General features: G+C 52.0%; 1 protein-coding gene across 2 annotated transcripts; it reads right to left on the reverse strand.

The window, feature by feature from the left end:
• Nucleotides 1-398: 398 nt before the first annotated feature.
• On the reverse strand, nt 399-15,438 carry SV2A (synaptic vesicle glycoprotein 2A). Of its 2 annotated transcripts, none has more exons than XM_036343844.1 (13): nt 15,296-15,438; nt 9,678-10,620; nt 8,372-8,552; nt 7,386-7,537; nt 7,139-7,272; nt 6,414-6,503; nt 6,065-6,175; nt 5,803-5,891; nt 4,964-5,128; nt 4,626-4,759; nt 3,383-3,589; nt 2,639-2,798; nt 399-2,225 (listed from the first exon to the last, which is right to left on the reverse strand). In XM_036343844.1, the coding sequence occupies exons 2-13, from the start codon at nt 10,297-10,299 to the stop codon at nt 2,042-2,044; spliced, it is 2,229 nt and encodes a 742-aa protein (XP_036199737.1). In that variant the 5' UTR covers nt 10,300-10,620; nt 15,296-15,438; the 3' UTR covers nt 399-2,041. The 2 variants fall into 2 exon arrangements, with proteins under 2 accessions (XP_036199737.1, XP_036199736.1); XM_036343843.1 differs by lacking the exon at nt 15,296-15,438 and adding an exon at nt 14,719-14,849.
• Between the last annotated feature and the right edge of the window lie 1,989 nt (nt 15,439-17,427).

Consider the following 17,427-nt stretch of genomic DNA (forward strand, 5'->3'; position numbering starts at 1 on the left):
TTGGTAATAGCCATCTGATAGGTATGAGGTGTTATCTGGTGGTTTTCATTTGCATTTCCCTGATAATTACTTACATTGAGCATTTTTTCATATACCTGTTGGCCATTCATATGTCTTCTTTGGAGAAATATTTGTTCAAGTCCTTAGCCCATTTTTTAAGTCAGGTTGTTAATTTTTTTTTTTGCTATTGAGTTGTAGGACATTACCCCAAGTCTTCAAATCTGGGAGACAGAGAGGGCCCTCCATCTGTAGAAATGGAAAAAGCAGAGTAGAGAGGCCAATTGAGGAAATGAGTGTGATACCTCATGTTCTGGCTTTCATTGTGGAGAGAGGAGTTTTCCCATCTCACCATCGTCCCTTCCAGCAGGCAGAACAGAGAGGCAAGGAAGCAGACATAGTCATTTTGGATTTTAAGGATTGGTTGTTTTCTTTTTATTTTTCATCAATATTTTTCATCTCATTTTTCACATCAATAGAGTTGGGTTTCGGGTTCCCCAGGAGAACAAGGGAGATGGATGGGTCCCTCCAGGGGGTGCAGGAGAGAGGGCTGCATCCAGCAAGTGAAGGGTGAAGGAAGGGCACACACTCGTACACTGGGCACTGGAGGAGAAGGCAGTCCTTTGAGCACAAAGAGTTCAACAGTCACCACCTCGTTCAGCGTTACAAAATGGGGGGGAGCGACCACAGAGGTGGGGGCACCAGATGCAGCATGAGAAGGATGAGTTTGGATTTTCTTTTTGTTGTTGTTTTACTTTTTTCCTTTTAACTTAACATTTTACAAACAGCTAAAAACTACAACACATCACAGCTACACTGGTGGGGAGGGGGGCACCAAAAAAGGCAGCCACACAAAGTGGGGTGGAGCAGGGGCAGCTTAACCTACAGGGGCTATTGTGTGGAAAGGCTGAGATGGGGAAACTGAGGCTCTGGTCCCTGCATTAGGGGGTCCCTGGCTTGCTACCCACCCTCTTTCCACTTTAGAGGAATTGCTGGGCAGGCCCCTGCTCCTTGTGCTTTTTGATCTGCTGGTTTGACCTTATGCCTGGTTTCTTCCCCTCCCCTGATCCCCGACTGAAGGGACCGGCTGGGGATGGGAGGGCAGCTGTGCTGTAACAATCTGTGCTATAGTGAGTAGAGCCTCTCACTCCAGAGGCCTGTGCTCCTTGAGAGGAAGGAAGGGACCCTCAGATCTCCCGGGACTGGTCTGGTACTCATCCCAGCCTGGCCTCGGGCCCCTCCCTCCCAGGCCTGGCACAGAAACGAGATTAGGGGAGGTGCTACGGAAGGCAGGGTTGTGTGTGTCTGCTGAAATTACCCTTGGCTTGTATTGTAGGACAGTATAGTTGACACCCCACCCCATGGCACATACACACACGCAGTGTACACACGCAGTCACACACACACACATAGTCCTTCTGAGCTGCTTTAGAACTTAATATATAAATAAGAATCAGAAAGCTAATTTCATAAAATTCAGGCTTCTTACAGCCTATGTTGAGGGGGAAGTAGAGGCTAGGGGTCTGAGGTTTATTGCTACTCCCCCAGCATCCAACAGGAGGCATGAGAGAGCACTCGAGGCCCTTCTGACTCTTAAGTTGAAGTTCTTTTGGTCCGTGGTCTATACACCAAGCCACAGCCCCCAGCATAACCACGCGTCCATGATTTCACCAGGGCATGGGCAGAGGAAATGAGGGGGAAGGCAGGAAGCCTGTTCTGGAGACCCTGGAGCTAGGAAGAGCAAAGACCCCCCCGGCCCCCCTCACTAACAACAGGGAGAAGAGTGGGGCCAAGCCTTCTCTTGTGCAAAGTCAAGGGTGGTAGGAGGTGGGGAGTAGAGCTGCATCCCAAAACTGGGATGAAGGAGCCTTCCCTATAGTGTTTGCCCACGGGGTCACACACATGCACACGCACACATACACAAGGCTAAGACACCAAACATGGGCAGGGGGAGGGAGGGCTCGGGACCAGGATGGCAGGGCCGGGGAAGGGAAGAAGTTGGTCTCACAGTGTGCCTGCCACCCCCAAAGTCCCAGAGAGCCCCTCACTGCAGCACCTGCCCCCGGGTCTCAGGCAGCTTCAGGGCCAGAGAGCTACCAAGGGCAAGGGCAGCAGAGGCAAAGAGGATGGGGGCAGCCTTGGTGATTCCCACAAAGGACGTGAAGATGCTGATCCCCAGCACGGCGGCCAGCTTACACAGGGCGTTCAGGAAGCCGAAGGCTGTGGTCCTGTTCGGGGGTCCCCCCGTGCAGCACGGAATGGGCCAGACCAGGAGGGAGACAAAGAAAGAGGCAGGGAGGGTTGGTGGGGGCAGAGCAGGTATGAGGAAGTAAAGGAGAGATGGCAGGCAATGTCCAAGAGGGAGAGGAAGGACAGAGGTCAGAGAGGTGAGGGACACACAGCAGGGAATATAGGTAAATTGGGAGGCAAGGGGTAAGGAGACGGAAAGTTAGGTTAATCGTTACGATTTCAAGGAGTGAATTCAAAGCTAACCAGCTCTTAGAGGAGAAACTCCATGGAAACGTATATCCTTTTACCCCCGAAAGATGCTTTTTCCATTCAGCCCCTCTTCCTCGCCCCACTTCTCCCCCACCTTCCATGCCCTCACACGGCTGTCCTGCCCCCACCACATTCCAACTACCTCTTGTCCGAGGGGTAGAGTTCAACAGTCAACACGTCCAGCGCGTTCCAGGATGCGATGCTGACCCCCCCAAAAAGGCAGAGCAGAGCGATCATAGCTGACTCACTGTTCCCAAAAGACAGGAAGAAGCAGGAGATGCAGGACATCACACTGGAGCCAGCTGGAACCGGAAAGGAGAGCAGCGTGAGCCTGGCCACAATGGCACCCATCCACTGCCCACCCCGTCCCGTCGACTGGTGTTGAGTGCAGCCCAAGATGAGACTTTTTCCAAGGTTCCCGAAAAGGAAGGCTTTTCACTCATTCCCAGCCTCCCTCATCATTTTCTCCTTAATCATGTCAGTACCAACCACTTCTCCATGCCAGCTGTGGGCCAAACGACCTGATGCCATACGTGCTCTGGTCTGATATGGCAACCCTATGAAGCAGGTTCTGGCATCACCCCCATTTCCCAGAGGATACAACTGGGCTCGCAGAGGTTAGGGAACTTGCCCAAGGTAAGTGGTGGAGCTGAGATTCAAAACCTATAACCTCAAAGCCTGTGCACTTGCTATCCCGTCCACTGCCTTTACTCAGCGGAGAAGCTTCCGGGCCAGGCCGGGCCCCACCCCACCCTGCAGCCACCCCCACAAGCAGAAGACATGAGAGAGAACCTTCTCTGGCTAAGGTGAGAAGCCTGTTGACACTCTCTCCGCCCCGCAGCACCCTAAGCAGTTCTGACACCACGGCCCAGCCTCTCCCCCGTACCAAGCATCCGGAGCCTCCCGATCTTGTCCATGAGCAGGGCAGACACGATATTCCCCGGAAGCACAGCCAGCGTTCCCAAGAAGCTGACAAAGTACACCATGTAGGCCCCTTCGCCCGTCCCCGTCACATCTAACGGGCAGCCCTCCTTGTTGTGCAGGAACGTGCTGTTCACCAGATGGCTGTTCACAAACTTGTACTCAAACAGGTCTGGGGGTGAGGGTCAAGACAGGCAGGCAGTCATGTCAAATGGGAGAAGGAGGCTGCTACTGCTATGGCTCAGGCTCGGCCTCTGCCTTTGTGGAGTTTGGCACTTATTGCAAAACATCAAATAACATCACCATAGGAACTATAAATCTTTTTTTTTTTTTTTTTTAGAGATCTTTATAGCAGAAAATATCCATAGTCTATTACATGAAACAGTGCAACTGTTTCCAAGTTTTTTAATCAATAATCGGCTTCCCCCGTCTACACCTTTTCCCTCCTCTCTCCCCTCCCTCCTCCCCCTTTCCCCCTCAGACACATCACCTTTACCTTCCTCACTTCTAAGCTCCCAGGGCCCTTCCTTTGCCTCTGTAACTTGTTTCCTAAGCCCATTTCTTCTAGTAATTACTTCTACCTCTGTGATTTTCCAAATAAATGTTCTCTTATAAAAAATGAAAAATAATCTGCTTCCTATTGATTCTTTTTGTCCGCCTTGCTATTAGCAGTGGCAAAAAAATACTGGGGGGGGGGGGGGGATGGGGGATGTAAGACCATTGAAAGTCCTATCCATTATCTTTTCCTGCAAAGTGGGAAAAGCTCACCCAGTACTCCATTTAGAGGTGGGAAACCGCAGTCTAACAATCCCAGCATTTCATGTGCATATAGTTTGAAAATCACTGTTAAAGAAACGGACTGATGCAATAATTTCCAACCTTTCCTCACCAAATATCTCTTTTGTTTTTATTTTCCCCAAGAGCCCTGTTTTGAATGATTTTTGTCCTCTTCAAAAGGGCATTATTACGGCTACATTGAATTGTTTTAATTCTAGGCAAAGGCAAATAAATTTGGTATTTTTGTCATATAGACTATCACAGGAAAATGTTCAATTTCCATTAGAGTTTTGGAATTATTGGTGGTAGTTAATGTGCCCCATCCTTCCTTCAAGGCTCCAGAGAGCTCAGCTTGAGAACCTGAGCTAGGGACCCCCTCCTCAAGTGCACCCAACCCTTTGGTCTGACAGCCACCAGCCACTCCACCTTACCAGTGTTATAGAACACGGTGTTGATGAATGTGCAGTTGCGGAAAAACGTGTTGCTGGATGTGACATCCTCGAAATAACACTCCTCAAACAGGGAATCCTCAAAGGTCACTGACTTCAGACGCAGCCCAATGAACCTGGAAGACAGGCTGGTGAGAGGCACTCCCCCTCCTCCTCATCCCCTCCTCCAAGGCCATTCCCTTAGGGAAGTAACGGGAAGCTGAGGCATTGAGGAGAAACCACAGATCTTTGCCCCAAAAATACATGTCTCCAAACGCCCAGATTCATAAAAGAGACAAGGGGAAGAGGGACAAGAGTGCAGTGTAAAGGTCCCCACATACTTGTCATTGAAGTACTGTCCCCCTCGGTGGATCTGATTCTCCAGGGTGAAGTTAAAAGTCACATGCTCTACGCGCTCCCCAGGGAACACTTTGGTGCGGGCTGCGTAGTCCACCGCCTGGAGATGGCGGATCATGTCGGGAAACCAGACAGTCAGGCCATAGTAACTGAAGAGTCAAGGGCGATGGAATCAGACAGGGCTCAGGGATTGGAACCAGGCATTCCAGAATGAGGGGGAGATCGAGGATCATCAGCCCATGTCAGGACCCTGCTCACCTCTCCAGTCTTACCTCTCACCACTCCTCCCTTCACCAATTGTAGTGGTTCTTCTAACCTTCCCACCATGTTCTTTATCTTCCAGGCATTTGCTCTTCCCTCTGCCTAAAACATCCTCCCGAACCCACCCTCAGCCTAACTCCCATTCATCCTTCAGAACTCACATCTGGACTGGGAAACCCCTCTCCTGTGCTCCCAGAACATCTTGTAGTCCCCCCCACCCCCATCCCCCCCTCCGCCCGCCCCATGTGGTACTCATCACACTGCCTTATGCTAGTTTTGTCTAGCTCCCTGCCCAAGATGTAAACTCCGTGAGGACTGGGACTACATTTATTTCAGCCCAGCACAGTACCTGACACAGAATAGAAACTTAATACCGTTCAGCCTATAGTACAAGTTTGTTGGATTAATGAATGGAGTAGAGGAACAAGGTGAAGGATCAGAAGGGATCTGAACAGCACCTTCCCTCATTATTTGCCTCCTTCATTTCCATTTTCTCCACCTCTCTCCCAACCCACACGCCATCACACCCACTACATACCATCGACCCCACCCACCTTCTCACCTGAAGGACATGGTGAACCACACACCCATCATCATCAGAGTGATGCGCCGATATTCTGGACCGAAACAGGAGAGGAAATTCCCCCAAACCTAAGCGAAATAGAACTAAGTCAGACAGTGGCCGCACTAACTCCTAACACCCCCATATCCCCATGTCTCTACCCTACCACCTCCCTTCAGTTTACCTATCACCCCACACACTGCCTTCCTCTCCACTCCTCCCACTTCCTTCCCTCTCTCTCCACCATACAATCCCTTATTACCTGCCCCCCCAGGTTCGATGCCCGGACCCCCCAGCGCTGGTACCAGGTCCCTGTGTCTGACTGGATTTCAATCAACTCATCCTCCTGATGAATCGTCTTAATGTGGGTCACCTGGGGTCGAGAGAAGGAGCGAGCAGTCACCTATCTGCATTTCCCAATTCCTTCCAGGTGTCTCAGTTTCTCCCACACTATCAAAATGGGAGGAAGGGGTGGATAGGATACCCTAAGAGATGTCATTGAGAGAGAGTGTTGTCAGAGATGCCTAGGAAGGTTGGGGTATCCAGAGAGGGGCCAGGTGGGGGTTGCAGTGCTGCAGCTTGGAGGACTGAAGGGTAGGACTGTGGCTTACTGAGAAGACTCGCTCAGGATGTCCCTTGGCTCGCATGTTGGTGTCATGAACTTGCTTCAGCACCATCCAGGCCTCATCGTGCTTCCCATTCTAGAGCCGACAGAATCCCCGTATCTAGGTTAGCCCCTCCCTGACCCTGGGTTGTAGACGCCCCTCCTCCCAACCTGGCTTCTGGAGTCATAGAACACAAAAAACGTCCCCACCCCCAACCCCTGACCTATGGGCGGGTCCATCACCCACTCTAAAAGGACCCCAAGCAAGACATAATCAGACTTGGGCAAGAGTTGGGGAGTCCAGGAGATAGATACAAGCATAGGTCCTAGGATCCCTTGGTAAAATGGTAAAAAAGGAAACAAAACAAGCAAATGGTGATGATGGGCAAACATGTAGTCAGACAGTCCTAAACCTGTTGGACCAAGATATAGTTGGAGGGGAGAACTGGGGAGGGGGAGGGGGAATAGAACTTTCTGGAGCTGTGAAGTGAGGGCCAGGGCCCCTGCCTGTAAAATGTTAAACCACCCATGGTTGAACAGGTCCCCTGGCTTCTCCACCCACAGAACCCTTCTAGAGATGCATTCCATACAAAGGAAGTAAGATAACACCCAACAGAGCAAGGACCCTGTGAGGAAGGCAGGCAGCTATATAGGATCAAACCAAACCCACAGTGGTGTTTGAACACAGGAGCCCCCGCTGCCCTACCCCCAGCCCAGCCCCAGCCCAGTCACCTCCAGGAAGAAGCGGGGACTCTCAGGCTGGGTGGTCAGAGCCCCGATGGCAAACACAGAAGGAAAGGCGCAGACGAGGACAAAGACCCTCCAGCTGTGGAACTGGTAAGCAGACCCCATCTGGAAACTCCACCCTGGCAGGGACAATCATAGATTCAGCAGAGAGGCCATTGGCTGGGGGTGCCCACCACAGGGAGCACAGGAGAGGAGGGAGACATCTGGGGTGCATTCCCTGCGGGCTGCTCACCATAGTGGGGGATGATGGCCCAGGCCATGGCCGCTGCGTATACTCCACCAATCATCCAGAACATGCAGAGCCAGCTCAAATGCTCCCCGCGTTTCTCCTGGGCCAGGAACTCCGAGAAATAGGAGAAGACGATGGGGATGGACCCTCCAATCCTGGAGGGCATTGCAAGAATTCAGCATTGGAAAGGGCCCTATTCCTTATCTCCTGCCCCAGTGCTCTGCATCACCCAGTCCTGTCCATCATCCAGACCCTTCTAAAGAGACTCCTTCTCACACCTAGAGCCCTTCAAACTCCCTCACCACCATCCATCAAGCACCCACCAATGGGACCCTGGGAACCAAGCAGCAGGAAAGGTGGGAGGCCAGCAGGTGGAAGGCCAGCAGGTCTCAGGGAAAGGGAAGGGACAAACATTGACTCTTGAAGATACTACAGAGTTGAAAGGAAGGGAAGATGATTACAGAAAAAGGGAAAGTCTCCCCTCCCCCCCCCAAAAAAAGTCAAAGAAGAGTCTGAGAGCAGGTATGAGGGAGCAGACCAGAAAATAGCTTGGAAACGAGGAGAAAGTACATGCAGGTAGAAGTGCAGGGATAGGCTGGGTCAAGGTTTCAGAGTTCAGGTTGTCAAATGCAGGAAATATGCAGGCTCTGGGAAGGGAATAACTCCAGGGTCCACAGATAACCAGGTGTGAGGATGAGACCACTAGGCCTCTTCATGGAGTCAGGCTCAGAATGGAACTAAAGGGCGGGGTGGAAGGCTCAGGAATGGGACAGGCATGGAATGGCATTCCGGACAGACGGTAGGCAGGTCCTGGACAGGGAGAAGCTGGCCTGAAGATGGTGGGAGGAGAAAGGAATCCATTCATTCAACTCATACATACTAGTACTTAAAGTGCTTCTGGTGTGCCTGGCACTGTGCTGGGCCCCAGAGATATAACAGTGACCACAGCATCGTCCTGCCCTCCAGAGGCTGAGGAGGTGGACACTCACCCAACCCCAGAAAGGAGGCGGCAGAAGAGGAAAGTGCCATAACCCTGAACAAAAGATGAGAAAAAGGCGAAGACGCTGTTGACTGAGAGAGAGATGAGCAGACACTGTCTCCGACCCAGCCGGTCAGCCAGACCGCCCCAGAGGAAGGCTCCCACCATCATGCCCAGGTAGACGATGAGGCCTGGAAGGAGGAAGAGGCAGGAAGGGTATGAGTCTATAGACCCACTCAGTTTTTCCATTCACTGAACATTAAGTGATCTGAAACTGCAGCTGAATAGATCAAGGACTCGAAGGTCTTCTAAAAGCTAATTCCACCCAGAGGTGAGAGCAGGTGAGAGAAGATGAATTGTGGAAGCAAAGATGGGAAGGCCATCTCTGCAGGCCAGTGGTTCAAAGGCAGGAAAACAGCTACAGGAAAAACCCAGAATTCTCTTTTCTCTCCCCTCACTCTCTCTCTTGCTCACTCTTACTTCTTTCTCTCTCTTGCTATCACACAGACACACAATACCCCCATCTCTGGCTTGCCTGGAATGAGGAATGAATTCCTCAACCCACCCAGGAACCCCTCCATCCTCTCTGCCTTGAGGCCCTCAAATTAGCAGGTCTCTCTCATGTTCCCCGGGAAAAGAGCTCCAGTCCTTTACTCCACCCACAAAATCCTTATAATGCCAACACTTCTGGCCCTAAAACGCTCCTGTTTCTTACTTCATTCATAAATTCAAAATTGGAACCGATCTTAAAAATCATCTACTCCAGACTCTACATTTTACCCAGGCCGAAACAGAGCCCCAGGGGAAAAGGAACCTGCCCAATAAATAGCTCATGGTAACTTGGTGGCGGAGCAAGACTGAGACCCTTTCTGAGTGAGTCTGGGAGCTCCCTTCCTCGGGGTCCCCATCAGGAAAGACCACCCACTGGCCCCTGACTTTCAAGGCTGACCAAGAGCTTCTCTGGCTGGAGGCAGGCCTAGGATTCTTCCCCTACTCCCACCACCCCAAACTGATCCTTCCCGTATCACCTAGGGAGTTTGAATACTGACTTTTTGTTGCCGCAATCAGGGAAAGGGGGCAGGATAGCAAGAGGAGAGGCTCTGAAGAGACATTAAATAGGGTTCCTCCCACTATGGCCACCTCCCAACCACCGGCCCAAGCCCCAGCCCAGCTGTCCTCCCCGAGGCCCTCCTTGCACAAACAACCTCACTGTGACCTGAGCCCACGGGAGGGTGGGTGTGAGGGGGAAGTGCAGAGGAGCCAGTTTACAGAGTTTGGAGCAGAATGGGGGCTGGAGCGGCCCCAGTGTGTCTTACCCAGCATGCCTTTGTTGGAGTCAGACAGGCACATGTCTTTCTCAGCGCTGGGCAGCACGAAGCCCACCACAAAGACCTCAACACCATCAGCCATCAGCGCCAGACCAAGCACGAAGTAGAGTGTCCACTGGAAGCGGCCGTGGCCACACTCCCGGAGGATGGTTTCATACTGCTGGGCCAGTTCTTCCCGATCTTTCCGCCGCTGTGCCTCCCCCCGGCCCCCAGGCGGGCCCTCCCCATCATCCAAGCCTCCCCTCACTCCAGCCAGGGGTGCTCCATCTGCCATCTGCTCGCCTTTGCCCCCAGACTCTGCCCGGGGGATGCCCTGATATTCCCCCTCATAGATCTCATCATCCTCATCGTGGCCCTCCGTGGCATCACTGGAGACGCCACCTTCCTCCTCCTCCTGGGCCCCTTCCCCACGGTAATAGCCATCATCTGGAGCAGGGTAGTCGTCGTCGTCATCCTCCTCCTCAAAGCGGGAGTAGGATCTGCGGGAATATTCGTCCTGGACTCTGTCCAGGCCCTTCCCCACCTTCTTGGCTGCATGCTTCTTGACTTCCTTGGCAATGTCTTTGGCCCCACGGATGAAAGCTGCCCGGTCTCTGAAGCCCTCTTCCATGACAGGTCTCCCCCACTCCCTGCTCCTTATTCAGCTTTTGCTCAAGAATGTGGAGTCAGAAAGACCCTTCTCCCCGTTACTTCGATGAAGTGTGTTCAAGTATCTTTGGGCACAGAATAGGGCCTGGCCAATGAATGTCTAGGAGAAGAAAAGAGGGAGGAGAGGGGTGGCCGACACCCAGTTCAGTTGGGTACATAGGGAAGGGAGAGGGGAAGTAGGGGAAAGAGAAGGAGAGGGGAAGCCAGCTTTGGGGGGGCAAAGCTGGGGAGCCAGGATAACTCAGGAAAAGCGCCTACTTCTCTTCCAGGCACCTCTGGATATCTAAAAATAAGAAGGAGAAGAAAGACGTTGTAAGGCTTAATATTGTAAAAAAAAAAAAAAGAAAGGCCAATACAGAACTCTTGTCGACCCAGAGCCCCACCGGCACCCTGTGGGACAGAGATGGCCTCCTTGCTTCAAGCTCGCGTTCGATAAGAAGGAATGACTGCTGGGACCAACTGCAGGTCACTCAGTATAAACTCCCTTACTCTGACCTTGGAGACTAGATCCATGGGATTTGCTCCCCAGTAACAGTCACCCACACAGAGCTCTTCTCCTGGCCCTCCACCCCACATCCAGATCAAACCCCTTCCTTTACCACCAACCTGCAAAGAATAAAACAGGAAATACAGGAAGCCAGAATTCCCTGCGCTCGCCGGCCCTAAGGTCAGAGCTTTGGGAGAATGTGTAGAAGGAGCACCAAATCCTCCGACCTGTTGCCTTCAGGGCACTGATGGCATCTGAAGGTGGAGCTTCCAAAGTCCTCCCCTCAGGTTCCATGTTTATACGCCGCCCAAGGAGAGGCCTCCCCGCAACATCGCCCGCCCCGTGAGTAAAAGCTCAGCTTCCAGACCGGGGTGTGACTTCCTGCTTCAGCACCTACTAGCTAAATGACCACGGGCAGGTCTCTGAACATCCATGCCTCAGTTTTTCTTCGGGAAAAATAAGCATTAAGTAACATAATGCACAAAAGTAAAAAAACAAACAAACAAACAAAAAAAACCCTAAGCTCCTTACCATAGTACCTGGCACATAAAAAGTGATGAATAAATATTAGTTCTTACTCTTTGTGGCAATAATGATATAGTGCAGCCGTGGGCAAACTACGGCCCGCGGGCCAGATCCAGCCCGTTTGAAATGAATAAAACTATTGAAAAAAAAGACCGTACCCTTTTATGTAATGATGTTTACTTTGAATTTATATTAGTTCACACAAACACTCCATCCATGCTTTTGTTCCGGCCCTCCGGTCCAGTTTAAGAACCCATTGTGGCCCTCGAGTCAAAAAGTTTGCCCACCCCTGATATAGTGAGATGCCCTCTGCTCCTAAGACCCCAGAAAATGCTCTTGAGGGTGAGCAGCAGACAGGGAAACTGGCAGGGAAAGCTGCTTCAGCACAAAGCACACACAGCTATGTGACAGAAGATGAAATCCCAAGTCTGCTATTTACTTAACTAGTCAATCTTGGGCAGGTTCCTTAACTTCCCTAAGCCTCAGTGTCCCTAGATTTAAACTGGGGATAATCATCTCTATTTCTCCGAGTCCGTGTGAGAACTTAATCTCACAGTAGATATCCTATAAATATTCATTTCCTTCCTATTCGATTGGACAATGGGATCGAATCAGGAACCGGCAAGAATAAAACGGGGGGGTCATACTTGGGTGCTGTTGTCCAATGTCCTCCCAAAACAATCCCAAGACCCGTCTGTGTTCAAACTAATTCCAGCAGCTTGGCCCACACTGTCCCCGCCCCACACTGTCCCCAGCTAGACAAACAAAGGGACACTTGAAAAAAGGGAGACCTAGAACCCGAGGCCGTGGAGAAGAGGGCAGATCAAAAGCTAAGAAAGAGGTAATGACTGGCTGCTGTCACCTTCCTTCAGGACATTAGCACTGGTGGGGTGGGAATGGAGGAGACTGATCAAGCATACACTTCCAACATGGGGGGTCTGAAGTTCAGAGTAGCCCTAGCTGGTTTGGTTCAGTGGATAGAGCATCAACCTTTGGACTGAAGGGTCCTGGGCTCGATTCCAGTCAAGGGCACATGTCTAGGTGGCAGGCTCGATCCCTATTAGGGGGCATGCAGGAGGCAGCCAATCAATGATTCTCTCTCATCATTGATGTTTCTATCTCTCTCTCCCTCTCCCTTCCTCTCTGAAGTCAATAAATATATATTTAATAAATAAATAAGTAAATAAAGTCTATAGTAGTAGCATCTCATTGCTCCAGGGCCTCCCCTCCTAATCCCCCTTAATTCTTTCTGTCCCTCCTCCAGTAGTCTAGGGAAAAGGAGTCCACAAATACCGCATTGCGTAGGAGGCGGGTATGGAAGGGGGCCTTCAGCCTCCCCCCAAAAAACATACATCCTCCAGAGGGAGACATGGGAGAACCCCTACTTCCTTCATAAAGCAGAGGAAGCAGGACTAGATTCTCACCAGAGATCATTCCCCTAAAATATCCTGCCTCCATCCAAGGCCTTCATTAAATGTCACACACACATACACGCGTGCACACACACACACACACACACACACACACACACGGAGAAGGGGTAAGTAGTGCTATGTGGTTCAGAGAGAAGCACTGGCAAGCAGAGCCTTACCCCCTCAAGGACAGATGTGAGCAGTGAACCACCATGACCAGAACCAGTGACCCCTATGCCACCTCTTTTTCTTTGTGGATCAGGGTCCAAACCACCCCCTATGAAAGAGAGGGAACTGTGGAATCCCCTCACTGCATGGCAACTTGCTTTCCTCTTCTTTCTTTCCCAGCTAGGATCTCCCCTCAAACCCTGAAGGAGGCAGATGGACCCACCAGGAGCCATACCCAATGTCTGTTAACACTATTTACCCCTGAGGGTGCATGGAGGGTAGAGAAGGCCCCTAAAGCCACAGCAGGATATGAGATGGCTCAACAGCCAGCTCCCCCAGGACCAACAAGCCCAGGAGGTCAGGAGAGAGAGAAAGAAGACAAATTCTTTGTGCTGGTGAGAAAGTGATGCTATTTTTAGCTCCAACAGCAGCACAGGGTGGCTAAGCCTGTGGGAGACAGACAAGACTTGGAGAGGTGGAGGCTAAAGAAGACAAGATTCAGGGTTACACAGCCCTTTAAGGTTGGCTGGCTTCACCTGCCCGGAAAAATGACATTCTTGGCAGAGGAGTGGGGGACTGGGACTCCTGAGCAAATGCTGCCTTTCAGGGTAGCTCACTCAACCCTGGATCAGAGGAGAGTCCAGAAGCCACCTCCCACCCCATTCGAGCACCTGACTTTCAAAGCCACCTTGACGCCCCAGGCCACCCTAGCCCAGGTGACAAGGTCATTAAGAAGCAGCCACGTATCAAAACATCCACGGGGGGGGGGGGGGGGTACCAGGAGGGAGGAGGTACTGGAGCACCCCTCCCTGTTACAGCTGGGGACTGAGCCTCCCCCCCACCCCAGGATAGCCAAGGCTGCACCTCCCCTCCCTCCATCCTACCCCAGGAAGATGGAGCAGCCACATTTCTGAGGGGGGCAGAGGGTGTCGGCTGAGAATGCACACGTTGGAATACTGAGGGCAGAGAGGCAGGGATGAAGGAAGAGACCTCTATACAAGCACAGGCACAGGCACAGAGACCTTCTCTACCAGCATTTGTGGCGAACCCCCCGCCCCCCCCCATCCCACCGCTGCTCTGCTGTAAGGGAGGAGCCCCTAGAATTGGCTGAACCGATTCTCAGAGCCTCCCCTCACCCTTGGACCTGCTGTTGGACCAGTGCCCACCACCACTCAGTACCCCTTCCCCCCGGCCCCCATCTGGGAGCAAATGCCTCCAGACCAGGCACGCACACCCCAACCCTGGCAGTTTACCATCTCTACCTACCCAGTATTTCCATTTTCACCCCCTTCCCTCCCTCCTTCACCTGCCCTTCCTCCACTGCCCCCCCCTCCCCAAGTCCAGGCGAGCAGACTGAGGCAGCATCCATCCTCTGGCCTCAGCCAAGGTCATTTATCAATCATTGGGGGGGGGGGGGGGTAGTCGCCAAGGGGAGGAGGGGATTGGAGTTTGAGGGGACCCTATTCCACCTAACAACCCCCCACCCCGTCAATATCTGAGGAGGGGAGGAGGGGAGTAAAGAAAACATCCTCTTCTCTCTCTCTCTCTCTCTCTCTCTCTCTCTCTCTCTCTCTCTCTCTCTCTCTCTCTCTCCTCTCTCTCCATATATATTATAATCAGCACAGCAACCGAAATAAATGTCCATTCAAGCCAGTACCAATCCCTTCCCCCTAAAGCGGGGACGGCCACCCTCCCCATCAGCAAAGCATAGGTGGGTAAAATGGCTGCAAGGCAAGGATGCTCCTGCCCTGGGCGGGTGGAGGTGAGAGGCTGAGAGGAGGGGTCTCACCTGGGCTAGGTCCCCCGGGAAAGGGAATCCCGGGTGAGGGCAGGGGTCCCGGCCGGGCGCGGGGCTGGCGGCAGCAGCAAGCGACTGCTCGGGTACCGGGGGAAGCGGCAATGCAGACCTGCCCCCCCACACTCTCCGGCCCCGCCTCCACCCCCACCCCACCCCACCCCCAGTGCCTCCGAGCAATGGGAGAGACCATTGCTGGGGGTGGGGGGGCAGAAGGAAAAAGGATGTGGAAGGACCCAGGGAACCAGGGAGGCATGGTGAAGGACAAGGGGGGTTGTCACGGGAACAGCTGGAGAGGACACAAAACCCTTCCCAAGCCCTTCCCAGTAAACGATGAAAGCAACTGAGGAGGGAGAGCTCAGGGAGACCGGTGGGAAGACGGAGCGAGCGGCAGGTGGGGACGGAGGCAGCGGCCCCCTTCTCGGTGCCCCAGCCCCAGAATGGCAGGACCCACAAGCTTCAGGGGCTCTCGCCGCCGTCCAAGCACCTCCCTTCCCCTTCTCCACTGCTCGCAGCCAGAACCTTTCCCACCCCCTCTCCCAAAGGCCGGGTGCTCAGACTCCCAGTTTACCTGGCCACTTAGAGAACGCGGGAATAACAAGGGGTGGTTTCCATCCCGAGCCGGCAGAGACGCCTGGGGCCCTGCCGTGTCTGTCCCGACACAGTCCAGGTGGTTAATGTACACGCAGACCTCCCCATCCTCCATTCGGGGACTGGCCGCAGAGGTGAGTGCTGGAGAAGCTGGGCTGCACAGGCCTGACCCACTGGACAGACCCCCTTCTATTCCTTGGCTCCAGTGACTCCGAGAGGTGCTCCCTCAGAACCCTTCCCCACTTTCTTTTCACACACACACACACACACACACACACACACACACACACACACACCTTCCAGGGCAGGAAACGGGGCATTGATTCCAGTTATTTGCTTTCATCTTTCCTTTGTCCCTGTACCAATAACCTGGGCTCAGAGACACAAGACATACCACTCGGTGACATCCAGCTCCAGGGGTGAGGGGCTGTGTGGTGGTTTGGGGATGTACATGCAGAAGGTGCCTACCTACTCCAGGAAAGGCCTGAGGATATGCTGGGCAGAACACTGACCAGGGGCTCTGACCTCGGTTATCATTTCTTTTCTTTTTTAAAAATATATTTTTATTGATTTCAGAAAAGAAGGGAGAGGGAGAGAAACATCAATGATGAGAGAGAATCATTGATCAGCTGCCTCCTGCACGCCCCCCACTGGGGATTGAGCCCACAACCCAGGCATGTGCCCTTGACCAGAATCGAACCCGAGACCCTTCAGTCGGCAGGCGGAGGCTCTATCCACTGAGCCAAACCAGGTAGGGTGAGGGTTATCATTTCTAACAAGCTCAGGGCTTTGGTCAGGTTCTCTGCCTCCCTGAAACTCAGTTTTCTCATCGGACAAATGGTGGGCTGGATGAGATGCTGCATCAGCTCCCTTTCGGATCTAACACGGTGTGGTTCTGCTTTGCTAAACATGGAGGTTTCCTAATGCTGGGGTATGTCTGAGGACGGGGCAGACTAGGTCCCAAGAGACCTCACAGGTGGCATTTGTGGTGTTGAATTTACCAGATAGGGATGTGGGCCTGGGTTTCGAAGACTCCAAGGTCACATCTAGGAAATACTCATTGTTAACAATTTAATGAAATATAAAGCCATAATACATACACATTCATTGGCCATGAGAAATTTAACTGTCACTCAGACTGAATGAAAACTCATGTCTGCACATCTGGCATTCTCCTCCTTTAAGCTAAATCAGAACCATGGTGTCTATGTGTAAATGCACAATGACATAACCGAACAGGAGCATTTGTATCTTTAATGGCATCTGGCCATCCCCAGTAAGGAGTCGCGCCAATGGGTTCAGAAAACTCTGCTTGGCTACAATCCTCCACCCCCATCTCTATGTTATGGGCAGCCTGGCTACTCCAACTGTTGGCAAACGCACTCTTTCCAGGATGGTACTTGCAACAGCTGTGCCCATGTGGTTCTCAAGGCCTCTCCCTTTACGAGGCTTCTATTGCTGACCTTTTTCCAAGGCAGACACATTCTTTAAGTATGCTAATATTTTCAATTAGGTTATAGCCAAGTACTGCTGGCAGGGAGCTGTTTCTTCTCTTTAAGGTGATTTTGCATACTCTCCACTGACCATTGCTTGTTAAAATAGAAATCTTATACTTCTAGAGAGAAAGCTTATAGTTTTCTTTTTAATGTCTGAGGAAAAACTTCATTGTTTTTTCCAGGCACCACGACCCCATGCACCTCACCAGCTATTTCTTCACAGTTCCCTTTGCTGGGTCCATTAACATTAGAGTTCTGAGGGGCTCAGTCCTGGGCCCTTCCACCTACTCTCTTCTCCTTGGTCACCTCAGGTAGTCCCATGACTTTACTGCTGTCTATATGCGGGTGATTCCCATATTTACACCTCCAGTCCAGATCTTTCCCTCAAGCCAAAACTCAAAATCTCCATCTGTCAATCTGACATCACCACATAGATATCTATTAAGCATCTCATACTTCACAGATCCATAAATAAACTTCTGATCCAGGTCTTCCTGGATTGCCTCTTCACTAAGGTGCTCAGGCCAAAAAAAAAAAAAAAGACATGAAGTTAGTTATCTTTTTTCTCTTTCTCTCACCTCTACGTCAGCAGGTCCTGTCAGCCCTACCTTCAAAG

The sequence above is a fragment of the Myotis myotis genome, unplaced genomic scaffold (assembly GCF_014108235.1).
Source record: "Myotis myotis isolate mMyoMyo1 unplaced genomic scaffold, mMyoMyo1.p scaffold_m19_p_18, whole genome shotgun sequence".
NCBI classification, from domain to species: domain Eukaryota; kingdom Metazoa; phylum Chordata; class Mammalia; order Chiroptera; family Vespertilionidae; genus Myotis; species Myotis myotis.

Bases quoted from the DNA above. Each gene is read 5' to 3' on its own strand.
- SV2A (XM_036343844.1), bottom strand. From the start codon at position 10,299: ATGGAAGAGGGCTTCAGAGACCGGGCAGCTTTCATCCGTGGGGCCAAA. The intron at 7,538-8,371 runs GTGAGTGTCCAC...AATGCCCTCCAG, and splicing joins CGCCTCCTTTCTGGGGTTGG to GATTGGAGGGTCCATCCCCA. The intron at 2,799-3,382 runs GTACGGGGGAGA...TTCCGGTTCCAG, and splicing joins CGGGAGGCTCCGGATGCTTG to CTGGCTCCAGTGTGATGTCC.